General features: G+C 39.8%; 1 protein-coding gene across 1 annotated transcript; it reads right to left on the bottom strand.

The window, feature by feature from the left end:
- Positions 1–9,230: 9,230 nt before the first annotated feature.
- LOC131985852 (aromatase) lies at positions 9,231–12,700 on the bottom strand. The gene is made up of 9 exons (XM_059350864.1): positions 12,468–12,700; positions 12,221–12,371; positions 11,812–11,966; positions 11,550–11,714; positions 11,100–11,214; positions 10,886–10,997; positions 10,628–10,790; positions 10,015–10,256; positions 9,231–9,649 (listed from the first exon to the last, which is right to left on the bottom strand). The coding sequence occupies exons 1-9, from the start codon at positions 12,661–12,663 to the stop codon at positions 9,392–9,394; spliced, it is 1,557 nt and encodes a 518-aa protein (XP_059206847.1). The 5' UTR covers positions 12,664–12,700; the 3' UTR covers positions 9,231–9,391.
- Positions 12,701–13,091: the final 391 nt, after the last annotated feature.

Raw genomic sequence — 13,091 nt, 5'->3', positions numbered from 1 at the left:
AAAAACTTCTACAGCAGTTCCCGAAAGAAAAAAGAGCAAGGTAAAGATTATATCCAAATTTTATGAATGAAACCAGTGTATTTATGTACAGTAATGTCTCTTGCTTCATGTGGCATTAAAATTTGACACATTTTAGTAATAATGGCAAGCTAGAACATCAGTAAATGTCAAGTACTCGTTTGAGGACATTGGGACTATGTTACGCTATTGATTGTACCATGTGGTTAGCTAAACTTGGGAATAGTTAGATGAGTTTACAGTTGTAAATAGTTATTTTAAGTGGTACATGTGGTTTAATTACAGGTGTAAACACTTTACACTTTTAACCTTTAATTTTAACCTGTCTAGATAAATGGAAAGCTAGCTAGATAACTAGCCAACATCATATGTTAGCCATCTGTCTCTGGTATAGATTTTGATTTTGAGTTTATTTTGTCATGTTGAGATAACTATGACCTGGATGAATGAGAATATTCACAGGCTCTTTGTCATGTTATCATTACAGGGAAGCTTTCATTGTCAAGAGCAGAACAATTGCTCATGGCAATTGCAGACAACTCTGAGGTTCTCAGATGGGGAAGATCATGATCCTGCTGTGGATGAAGCCAGCAATTCACACAACAGAATCATCAGGTTGCTGTTCTATGAGGTCAACATCATGTGTGACCTCATAGAACAGCAACCTGATGATTCTGTTGTGTGAATTGCTGGCGTGTTGTGATGAATTGCTGGTGTGTTGTGCTGAATTGCTGGTGTGTTGTGTGAATCGCTGGCATGTTGTGATGAATTGCTGGCGTGTTGTGTGAATTGCTGCCGTGTTGTGATGAATTGCTGGCGTGTTGTGGTGAATTGCTGACGTGTTGTGTGAATTGCTGGTGTGTTGTGCTGAATTGCTGACGTGTTGTGTGAATAGCTGGCGTGTTGTGTCAATTGCTGGTGTGTTGTGCTGAATTGCTGACGTGTTGTGTGAATTGCTGGCGTGTTGTGATGAATTGCTGGCGTGTTGTGTGAATTGCTGGCATGTTGTGTGAATTGCTGGCATGTTGTGTGAATTGCTGGTATGTTGTGTGAATTGCTGGCGTGTTGTGTGAATTGCTGGTATGTTGTGTGAATTGCTGGTGTGTTGTGATGAATTGCTGTAGTGTTGTGCTGAATTGCTGGTGTGTTGTGTGAATTGCTGGCGTGTTGTGATGAATTGCTGGTGCGTTGTGATGAATTGCTGGTGCGTTGTGATGAATTGCTGGCATGTTGTGATGAATTGCTGGCGTGTTGTGATGAATTGCTGGTGTGTTGTGATGAATTGCTGGCGTGTTGTGATGAATTGCCGGTGCGTTGGGATGAATTGCTGATGTGTTGTGATGAATTGCTGGTGCGTTGTGATGAATTGCTGGTGTGTTGTGATGAATTGCTGGCGCATTGTGGCGAATTGCTGGCGTGTTGTGGTGAATTGCTGCCGGGTTGTGATGAATTGCTGCCGTGATGTGTGAATTGCTGGCATGTTGTGTGATTGCTGGTGGGGTTTGCACTTCAGGGCCACCGTACAATTGTCATGAAATATGAACAGCCAACTTCAAAAAGTCTTTTAGCCAAACCAAACACTCAACAAGACTGATTTATTCTGTTTCTTTGAAGATGTGTTCAGACATTAAAATTAATTCTACTGTCAAGCACCATTTTACATGAGCAAACAGGTTTTGTGGACTGTTACCAAAAAATAAATAATAGGACATAAATAAGACATATTATTTGGTAATATTTGGCATTATTTGCACTGTTGTTGTTTTGTTTAGCCATGTTTAGGGCTTAAAATAAACCGTTTACACAGTACTTTGCAGTTTTATTACTGTATAGCCATGTTTAGGGCTTTAAATAAACAGCTGTTTGCACTTGATGTATACACTTTAATGTTTACATTTTAAAATAAACTGTTGAATGCTTTTTTTGACCAAATGTGTCTATTTGTGTCATACAGTAAGATCGACCCATTGTACTCATATGAGGACATTGATTTTTGAGAGAACCACTTATGGTATAAAGCTAAAATTTAGAATTTACACTAATTGGGCCCTTCTGGTCCCAAACAGCAAATAATGTTTCTTAAGGTTATGATAAACCCACTGTCCTCATATGAGGACATCAGTTTTTGCAAAAACTACTTCCTGTATAAAAACAAAGTTTAGTTATTATACTTATTAGGTCCTACTCATCACAAATAGCAAGGAGAAATAAAAAATGCACACCAGACAAAAGCTCGGGTCTCAGGAGGTTAGTGAAGCATTTAAAGAGCCAGATATTTCCCTCAGGAGTTGGTGGAGACCAAAACAGAACTAAAATGAGAGGGAATATTTGACTTGCATTCATAGACTGGCTAGAAATATGACTCCAGATTAAGAAAAAAAAACTAAAAAGAAGAAAATAACAACCAAAGCAGTGTCTCTAGGTATTTCCAGCACAGCTGCATCTGATTTCAAGCAATCGATTTCAGGTTTTGGCATCAGAACAGACAAACAACAACAGATTCCTTGTTGACTCACCGTTTTACAAATTCAACCACCACACAGAGAGAAGTTTATTGTAGAAGAAGATATATAACAGTTTTTCCACCCACTTAAAACAGCAAGGCACTGTGGTTTGAATAAAGGTTAGCACTTTCACTGCAACTCTCACTAGTCACAAAAATATTACTCTCTTTCTCACAGCAGAAAACAGAAAACAAAGGCATTCTGGGAAATACTGTCCGAAGGCAGATGTATAAAATGTGTATAATCATCTCTGTAATCATCTCTGGGTGGGATTTTCTTTTAATCAACTTGAATAACCTTTTTGTTTTCAGTCTGTGAAACGACATAAAGCTCAGATTCAGAAGTGTGGGGGCAGGTGGGCGTGCAGTCGGTGGTCCGACAACAGTTGCAGGCGATACCATCTCCCAGGTGTGGAGCTGACTGCTGCTCAGCATGAACACTGGGCACCAGATGGCTTCAGCCTGCCCACTGCCCAGGGCTCACTTATCTTCAACTCTGTGTGCATGTGTGTGCGCATGTGTACTCTCTCATGCAATATTGGAGTGACAAAAAAGATGGGCCGGAAATCGCAACAAGCTGAGCTACTCCGATCCAAGCAATAAAAATGTGTATTTCTCATATCCCTGAGACAGAGAAGCATAAAAGTGAGTCTACAGAATCCTGCTTGGAAGTATACTTTATTAATAAAAAGTTATGAGAACCCGAATATGAAATTGAAACAGAATATTATCCTTAAGTGCCGCTCAGTCCCTCTGGCCTCTGCATATGAACTCTTGAGTTTTAGCTGAGCCTCAGTAATTCAGTTTCTGACATAATCACCATCATCAGCATCTCCATAAATGTGCCCTCACTGATGCTGGGCCATTTAGTTTGTAAGTTCCTTTGCTTGTATAACTACAACAACTGTCAAATCTACTGTGTCTCTGCATGATAGGACAAACCACCACAATACACTAATAGGAGACAATGACCACTGCTCCAAGAAAAATTCATATCCAGTCCCACAATGTAAAATGTCTCTATTACAAGAGAAAGTCTTGCAGTCAAAAAATATAATACTAAATATAGTTATATCAGCTAAAACTATAACTATTATAGTTTGGCAGATGTATATTCTAATAATATCATTATAATCTATATTATAGGATTACTTGTACTAATGTAAGTAAGATTTGAATATTTAAATCACACATTTCATGCACATTTAACACTGCTGGGTATACATCCATTCATTATTCACCTTTTTTAGGGTCACAAGGGAATAGGGCAGGATACTCAAGTCACCAGTCAGTCACAAGGCTGACACATACATACAGACAACCATTCAGACTCACAATCACACCTACAGGCAATTTATAGGCCCCATTTGACCCAATCAGCATGTCTTTAAACTGTAAGAGGAAACCAGAGCTCCATCTATTACATGTTCAACAAATATAACTCACTTCCCAAACGCTAGTAACTATAATTACAATTAGATGCGGTGGAGTAAAAAAATATTATTTCCGCCTGAAATTGGGTGGAGTAATAGTATAAAGTAGTAGGTTTAGAAGCACATTTTAATTGTAGAGGTGGGGAAAGGAGGATACCTTGTTTTTTTGCAATGTAATGTTGTATTTGAGAAGTTTTATGGTCTTTAATTACAATTGTTTTACTTGTCTCATCTACTCTCTTAATGGTTAATGGTTGTTAATGCAAAATATGACACCATGAGCAACTATCAGGGGGCCCCGGGGGGGTTGCCTCTCCTGCTGGGGGAACCCTGCGTGGAAATCTAACTTTGAAGTAGATTATTTGTGTGACCAACAGGTAATAAGAAAGGAAGTGGACGGTGTATCATTAGAAACACGGCTCTCACTTGAGTCTGATAGTAATCAAATCATGCTCAGCAAAATGCAAAACAGCAATTTTCCCACCATCATTGTTGTGAATGCACTCGTTGCTTATTCCACACTTACTGTGCTGTGTTACATGTCACTACTGTCTTCTCCCACTTCGATGCAAGATTGCAATGCAATATTGCAATGCAATATTGGATGGATGCCAATATTACACCAATGCAGAATCAGTATGAATATCCTTAGGTGAAATGACGGCAGAGCTCGTTACAGCACTTTTGCATCATTTTTATGGAAACGCAGTATGAAAAGACCCATCTTCGGTTAACTGGGTGAATGTTTTTCTGATGGACATTTTGGGAATGCTTAAGTTTCCCATTCTTATCCAAACCTGTGCAAACAAACAAATGTCTGGGCAGAAAAAGAACAGAAACACCGGGACAGATATAAAGACTTGCAGCTGTACGAAACTTTGCAGCCTCAAACTGAAACCTCCAGGCTGGCTGATGTTGAAAAGGACGACGAAAAGAAGCAGAAGAAGGAAAAAAGAAGAAGCTTTCTCTGTAATGATGAGCGCCACTGCTGTCCTCTGATGTTCAATGAAAAACAAATGAGCTGACTTTTCAAAGCAGGCCGCATGAAAAGACCAGCGAGTGAGAGTTTCACTGGGATCCAGTGCCTTTACTGGCAGGAAGCCTTCCAGTCCGTTTCTTCAGACGGACGCAGTGAAACACACATTCTGAGAAACATTCAGACAAGCAAACGTCTCACAGAAAACAGTGTCGCTGCAAACTGTAGGAGGTACTATTTGCATTGACAATGTATCGGCAATGTCGAGAGATGAGCACGTTGCCAGTTTACCCTTTCTGGTAGATGTTTCCATGGCAACCAAGGCTCTCTTTTAATGAAGCAGTAATCCAGCAGGGGACTGAACGAGGGAGACAATATGGCCACTGGCATTTGAGAATTTTAGCACAACATAATTTCTGTGTGTGTGTGTGTGTGTGTGTGTGTGTTTGTTTGTGTGTGTGTTTGTGGGCGGTAAACAGCATGTAATCAATCAGATTGTCAATCAGAGCACGAGCCAGGACAGTCTCAACTTTTTGCTGCGAGGCTCTTACGTCTGAGTTATTTTAAAAGCTGTCTGGCATCCTGCCTCCATAAATCTGTCATGGAGCAATAGCAATAAATGGAACGAGAAGGAAAATATACATCACGTGACTAAGAAAAAACCACAAATGAAGAACCATGGGCTTTCTTAAGAGGAAGAACAGACTGAATATTTCAAAGAAGTGCATCAGATTCTGCAAGGCAAGCTATTATGATACCTTAGAAACCATACAGTAATGCCTCAAGCGGGTCCAAGTAAAATGCAGTTCTGTGTTGTAGATTTGCAATATTCATATCGTGTATGCATCATTGAGGGGCCCTACCTTAAAATTGTGGGGGGGGGGGGGACTCTGTGAAAACTCTCAGTTTTAAAAGACAGTGGCGTGATGAAACTGCAATCACTGTGACGGACAGACGGGTGATCTTTCTGCCAAAAGCAGGCAAGGCTGACACAGTTTGAAACCTCAAGTATTATTCAATTCCCTTTTTAAAATATGTCTTAAACTGAGACACACAAACACACACACACACACACACACACACACACACACCACAGTCCCCAGTAGTAGACTTGAAGTGAAAGTTACCACAGATCTATTTAGCAGATGCCTGACATCCCGCAGTTTGGAGCCCGAGGAATCACTTTAGCTTCGTATGTACTCTGTATACTGGAGCTCTCCACATTTTCTCCTCTACGCAGCTGAAACTGTCTGAAAATACTTTAAAATTTGATAAATTCACTATAAAGACATTTTTGGTTCATAGTGAAATATCTCAATAACTACTTGATTTTTTTTGCCATGTCACTTGTTACAGACATTACAAACCAAGGATGGATTGTAATAACTTTGGTCGACTATTTTCTAAATATTATACCTGTTAAACACACATAGATTGTATAAAACATGAACGTAGTCTCTGTGACGTCGCCCATAGGTGTGTAAAAAGTATTTGTAATGCTCAGTTTAGTGACTCCGCCTGGACTTTGGCTGAAATTAATCTGTGTTGTGTAAAACTCTCATGAGGGTCAGTCCGGTCGCCATCGTGGTCGAGCCTGATTCAACCTAATTCCCAGCTAATTCGAAAATGGGCAAAGAGGTGGAGCTGGGAAACCCAGGACACAATGTCAAAACAATGTGCACTGTTATGCTGTTGTTTTGGAGTTAAAAAACCTTGAAATGGTGTAAAAGTAAGTTTTCTCTCGTTTTGCAGGTGTGACGGATGTGTTGCCCAATCAGAAGTAACCTGAAACTTCAGTACTTTACAAACTGTTCTAGACGTCTCATGTATAAATGTGTTTGCAGGTTTAATGAGTCTTATGGAACCTCTTAAAAAAGTACTGTGCTATCCGTGTAACACAGCAGTGTTCAATGCATCATTTCCATTTATAAATAAACATTTTGCTTCGTTTTGTCAGGGCTGAACGTGCCCCTACTTGTAGAGAAACGTCTCCTGTAATGGCACCCACCTGTCACTCAAAGCCTTCACGCCCTTAATTATGCCTTGATATAATTTGCGAGTTGTCTTGAACAGGGACATTTATTGTTCCAGGCTGTAAACCTGTTTATTGATACTGTAAAGTTTAGCATTTTAACATGGGATTCTATGGGATTGGGGCATTGACTGTATATAAATAATGGACGTAGTCACCGTGACGTCACCTGTTGGTTTGTGGACTGCCATTTGAAGCATCGAGTTCAGCGTTACGCTCATTGCCAACCCCAAGTGGCCATTCAAGGAACTGCAGTTTTCAGCACCGTAGGTTTACCTGAAACACAAACATGTTAGAGTCATTGTATGTAAGCATAGATAGATAGATAGATAGATAGATAGATGGATAGATAGATAGATAGATAGATAGATAGATAGATAGATAGATAGATAGATAGATAGATAGATAGATAGATAGATAGATAGATAGATAGATAGATAGATAGATACTGATGATGATTGAAAACGACATTATTAGGCCCTTCCATGAGGAAGTGATAATTAAAGCATCTTTTCCCCCTGAAGCTGCTGTACACTGTAGTAAGTGCTAACGAATATGACAGATGTTGATGGTCATGGCACTTTAAACTCATATGGACAATACATGTTTTTTCCATTTATTTAATTTAACTGGCTGTTCAGTTTAGCCATCCTCTCAATGAAACGTATTATTAGCAGAAACAAAATGACAAACTAGGTGTTTTCTAGGTTTTTGGGGAATTTAAATTGACAGAAGAGCAACAGGCAGCATATGAGAGGAACTTAGCAGCAACAGATTCAGTGGAAATGCGGAGTGATATTTCCCAGTATTCTATTTACATCAATTTTTAATGACTCAGTTCTCTCTTCACTCTCAATAATGACCTCTTTCTTGACAGAGATGATCGTATTCCTGATAAAAACAAGATACTTCTAACAAAGTGCAGTCAGAGTTGCTGCTGTGTACTTGAGATTATGTGCATCCTGATGTACGACAGAGATTAGACTGAGGTTAATGAGAATATAGTGATTCATTCCCTATATCCCCGAACACCTGCAAGTAACAGCCTGTGATATACACACACATCAAACAAGAAGAAACACACACACACTGTGCTATTTGCATGCACACAGATGACGTCTAAAAATTATGAAATTAATTAATTCTCAATACAGACTCACACACACAAACAGTCTGCACGTAAACTTGTTGCTGAGATGATGAAATTGTCTGCTGCAGATATTGATTAGCCTAACAAGCACTTGTGTTTGTGTTTTTCCTGACACACTCATCTCGATGTAATCAGCACACGCAGCTCCCAGGTGGCTGTGCGTCAGTGAAACTGAGACTGAGACTCTTATTTTGGATGTTTCACTCTCTTGCATCACTGAAAGACAGCTGATGGTTGACATCTCTGGAGGAACTGAGGAAAAACCTCATCTACATGTTCATTTTCTCTCAGCTTCTCCCCTCCATCTCTGTTTCTCCTCACACAATCATGATTGTAAATCGTGCTCCTGCAGCGTAATCCTTCAGTGTTCGTGGTGTTTAGAGAGATAAAGCAAAACAAATTGAAACATCTGTGTGTGAAATGTTTTGCCACGTTTGCCCAAAGGCAGAGCGATTGAACATAATGAACAGACTGGTTGCTTTATTTAGTCTGTGCAGAAGACAGGAGATCGTTGTGTTAGGTGTTGCAGTGCCCCCTGCTGGCCAATATTTGCAATTACAAAAAGAGAAGAAAATGTGAGTGAAGTGCAGTATTTTTCACTCTCTATATCTTATATATATGCATTATTCCTCCCAAGGTGAAGTTTACTCTTTGTGTACACAATTTTAGAAATGTTATTTTCATGAAACTGCATTCTATTTATAAAAGTACTCATTTTTTATACACAAAACACAAAAGTTCAAAGAACCAACATTTAATATTTAAAAAGTGAGTTTTTAAAATTCAGAAGAGCAGGTTTTTCACATTTCTTTCTTTAAAAAATGCTCCAAATGTTTTTTAATAACTACTTACCCTGTATATACGTGTATATACAATGGCAAGAAAAGTACATGAACCATTTGAAATTGCCTAGTTCTCTGCATTAATTTGTCATAAAATGTGATCTGATCTGCATCTAAGTCCCAAGTATAGAAACACAATTTTCTCAACCTATGATCAACCTATATGACAACTACGTAATTTTTCTTGCCACTTTATGTGTAAATCACATTTAGGAAAAAATGACCATCCCCCCAAAAAGAAGACAACAACACTCAGTATTGCCACAATAATTTACATTTATTTCAATATCAGCAAGTAATTTACATTTCACACAATGCATAATAATTCAATACATACAATATACAAAATAAAAATAACATAACTTTGTACAACGATGAGATGATATAAACTGAAGTAAAGGAGATTCTGTATAAATGTATAATTAAAGGTCAGAGTCTCAGAGTGTTTGCCAGCTTCCTCTCTGTCGGGGTAAGAATCTCATGCTGAGCTGTTCAGCCTCCTGCTGGTGCTCAACAGGCTGCTGGGAGAGGTTGTTGGTCTGTGGGAGGCAGTCCAGGGTGAGGCCCTCATGGGGGCAGACAGAGTACTGGGAGAGCAATGTCACCAGGATGGATTTCATCATTATCATGGCCATGTGCTTGCCAACACAGGCGCGAGGGCCCGAACCAAACGGCTGGAAGTAACGGCGAGGAGCCTGAAGGAAGACAGAGGGTTACAAATTAGCTCAGACTTCAAATCTTGTATTTTTTTATGGCATAAATATTCATGACATGAACCCTATTCAGAAAAGGTTTGACACTCAAAACTGATCGGGACTCTGTGGGTGACTTTTAACTGACAAACAACCCAGAGTCATGGTTCTTATTCAAATATTGTTCAATTCTGATTGACCTTTTGGCAGATAACTGTCAGTACACATAGGATCCATCACTCATAGTCAGAAGTTAAATGTTGAAAACAGGCATTCAGGCTCTTTAATAGTTAATTTTTTTCAGTTTAAGTTACTTTATCTGAAACTTTTGGGTGCCAGAATTGCAGAAAAATTAAATATCAACTTACATTTTTCTCAAAGTTTGCCAGGCTGAATTCATTAGGTTTGAGGAAAAACTCTGTCCGGTGCATGCGCCCGGTGTTCAGGATGATGTTTGTGCCCTTCGGCACCCTGTAGCCGTCTATGACGTCATCAGTCAGGGCTCGACGCATGGTGAAGTCCACCACCGGGTGAAAGCGCAGGCACTCGTTGATGAAGCTCTCCAGCACCTGCAGCTTCTGCAGATCCCCGTTCTGAAGCTGTCTCTCTCCTGCAGCGAGACAAAGACGATAATCATCATTATTTTTCATTCATTTGAATTTCTGAAATAATTATTAGCCTATATTAATTCAGAAAAAAAAGAAACACAATTTTTAAGTAAAAACTTATTTTGTATTTAATGAGATACTATCTGAGTTTTTCTTAATTAATGAATTAATTATCCCATTATTTCAGATAAAGGAGCAATTTCTTTGTCAGTGAAAACTGTCATAAATTGAGATAATTGTCTCAATTATCTTGTGTATTTAGGAAATCAGGGCACATAGTTTTCCTCAAGTGAATGCATTACAGTTCAATAGTAGACAGCAGTGCTATGTTTTATCAGTGTCTTTAAAAGTCTCACTCCTCCAGACTTCTTACCTACAATAGTGTCTATCTCCTGCAGCAGCTGCAGCTCCACATCTGGATGCTGTTTGAGCAGCAGCAGCATGAAGAAGAGGCTGATGGACAGAGTGTCCGGTGCTGCGATCACCATCTCCAGCACACACTGACTCACGTTCTCTGCAGACAGCTCGCCATGGTTCTGAAAACACACACGTGCACAAAACGTGAGTAAGCTGACTGGCGTTACTGGGGATTGACTTTTCTTTGAAAGTGAATAACTGAGTGTCGACTGACCTGTGCAAATATGAGCTCTGCAGTGAAGTTGATGTTGTCCAGTTTATCTGCCTGATCCATATCTCTCCTCTTCTGTTCTACAAGGCTCTCTATGGCGTCTTTCAGCTCCTGACTGTGGGATGACAGGTATATAAATTTGAGATTACATTTTTTAAAAATCAAGTCAAATGAAAAAACATGATAATATGAATGATAACGTGGTTGAGTGACTCACGCTGCTGCCTTGTGTCTCTGATGAATCCAGTCAAACTTGAAGTAAACGTCTGGTTTGATCAGCACAGTCTGCCATGTGTCAAAATACTTCTGAATCTTCAGCAGCAGCTCTTTTTCTGTTACACAACATGAACACAAAGGTATCAAGAACGCAAGAACGTAAGTTTCTATGTATAGTGCCAGGTAAAACATGTTTTACTTATAGATATGAGCATAAAACTTCCCCAGTTAATTTTTTTGGCTTATGTTTTACGTTTAAATATGTCAATATAAATTAAATAACTTCTGGTAAATTTGTGAAAAATCTACAAGTGCAAATTTTGGTAAAGTGAACACCTAAAAGTGCATTTTTGATGTTTTCTTTCCACTAGTCTGATTGTTATGGAAGCCAAATAGCCCCAAATCCAAAACTTGACCTGTGACCATAAGAGATTGATGCATGTGTATTTACCATTGACAGGTACATCCAGGAAGAGTCTGTTTGAGATGTCGACCACGGTGCAGCGCAGCAAACTGAGAACATCCACGTGACCCAAACCGTCCAGGTCGTCCAGGTGAGTCTGTGTGGAGGAGACGCTAACCTCCACTGTCTGCTGCAAGCCTGGACCTGTCAGAGCTGATACACAAAGTCAAAGTTTAGCTTCGTGATTAAGGTTACGTCACTGGATCAATCTGTTGGTCTGAAAGGCTGATTGAAGTATGAGAAATATTACCTTTGGAGAAGTAGGTGCGTATCTTTTTCCACAGAGTTACATCGTTGTTAAATATGATGCCTTTCTCATTCATGCCCAGGCAGCTGAGTCCAGGCTTGCTCCCAAAACGTGAAGTGTAATGTCCATTCTTCAGTACATGATGCACCGCTGAGGCCCTATAGGGGAAAAAAAGGAAACACAATGGATCAGTTTACTTGGATTGAATGTGTGGTAACTTTATTCATGCACATTACCAGAGATAATGTGCATGAATAAAGTAAAGCACTCCTGTAGCGATGAAGTTATGTACTTACTTGATTCCTGTGGCCTAAGTCTAGTACCTTCAGGTTGAATGCACTCATTGTAAGTCGCTTTGGACAAAAGTGTCAGCTAAATGACATGTAATGTAATAATGTAAAAGATAACCAACCTGCTGAGTATGAGGGTCTCCTCTCCATTGATCCAGACTCTGACAATGTCCCCATACTTGTTGTTGTAGTAGTTGCTGGCTGTGCCTATACCAGTCCAGATGAATCTCACATATGACAGAAGTGGCCCCAAACCCAGACAGAAAGATGGACCTGTTGTGATAAAGGACAATAGACACGTTTCAGCTGAAAAATAGTCACAGAATTGGCTCCAGCATAAAGAAAGAAACTGCAAAGTGTTGAACCTACCTGGGGCAGTTTTCTTGTCTGTGTGGCTCCAGGCAACCAGCAGCAGACAGACAAACAGGATCAGGGTTCTGGTTGCAGCAGTGATGCCCGGTGATCCCACTGCAGTGGCGTTCAGGGACATGGAGACAAGGTGTCCCACTGTGGCATCCAAAGCTACAGGATTCATCGCCCATTCACAAGCTGAGATCAGATCCATTGAAACAACCCGTACGAGGTCCGAGTGATGAGATCTGCCTCAACTATCCCGGCTTTCTCTTTATATGAGGTCTGAACTGGTTACAAGCCAGGTCAGGGTAATTCAAAAGCCACAACAGTTGAGGAAAAGTGTAAACAATACACTTGTAACCTTGAGAGGTTGGATTTGTGCCTGTGCCCTTGAGCGTGCAGAATGTAGTTTACTGTGACCATGCTGTGGAGCAACCCAATGGCTTGTATTTGACATTTTGGTGATGAGAAACAAGTTTCCCCCCTTTGATCATCAAAAGAATCTGATTGTAGTAAAAGAGCACCTGACCTTAGAGAATAGGTGAATAACTTTGCTGTTATCTGCCTTGCTAAATTAAATTCTCTGTTTTACTTTAGGAAACACCCACACTTCAGATTTCTTTTTCTCTTTCATGTTTT

This window comes from Centropristis striata, chromosome 2, assembly GCF_030273125.1.
Source record: "Centropristis striata isolate RG_2023a ecotype Rhode Island chromosome 2, C.striata_1.0, whole genome shotgun sequence".
Taxonomy (NCBI): Eukaryota; Metazoa; Chordata; class Actinopteri; order Perciformes; family Serranidae; genus Centropristis; species Centropristis striata.
The sequence above is the reverse complement of the archived record's forward strand: the minus strand, read 5'-3'. Positions and strand labels throughout refer to the sequence as shown.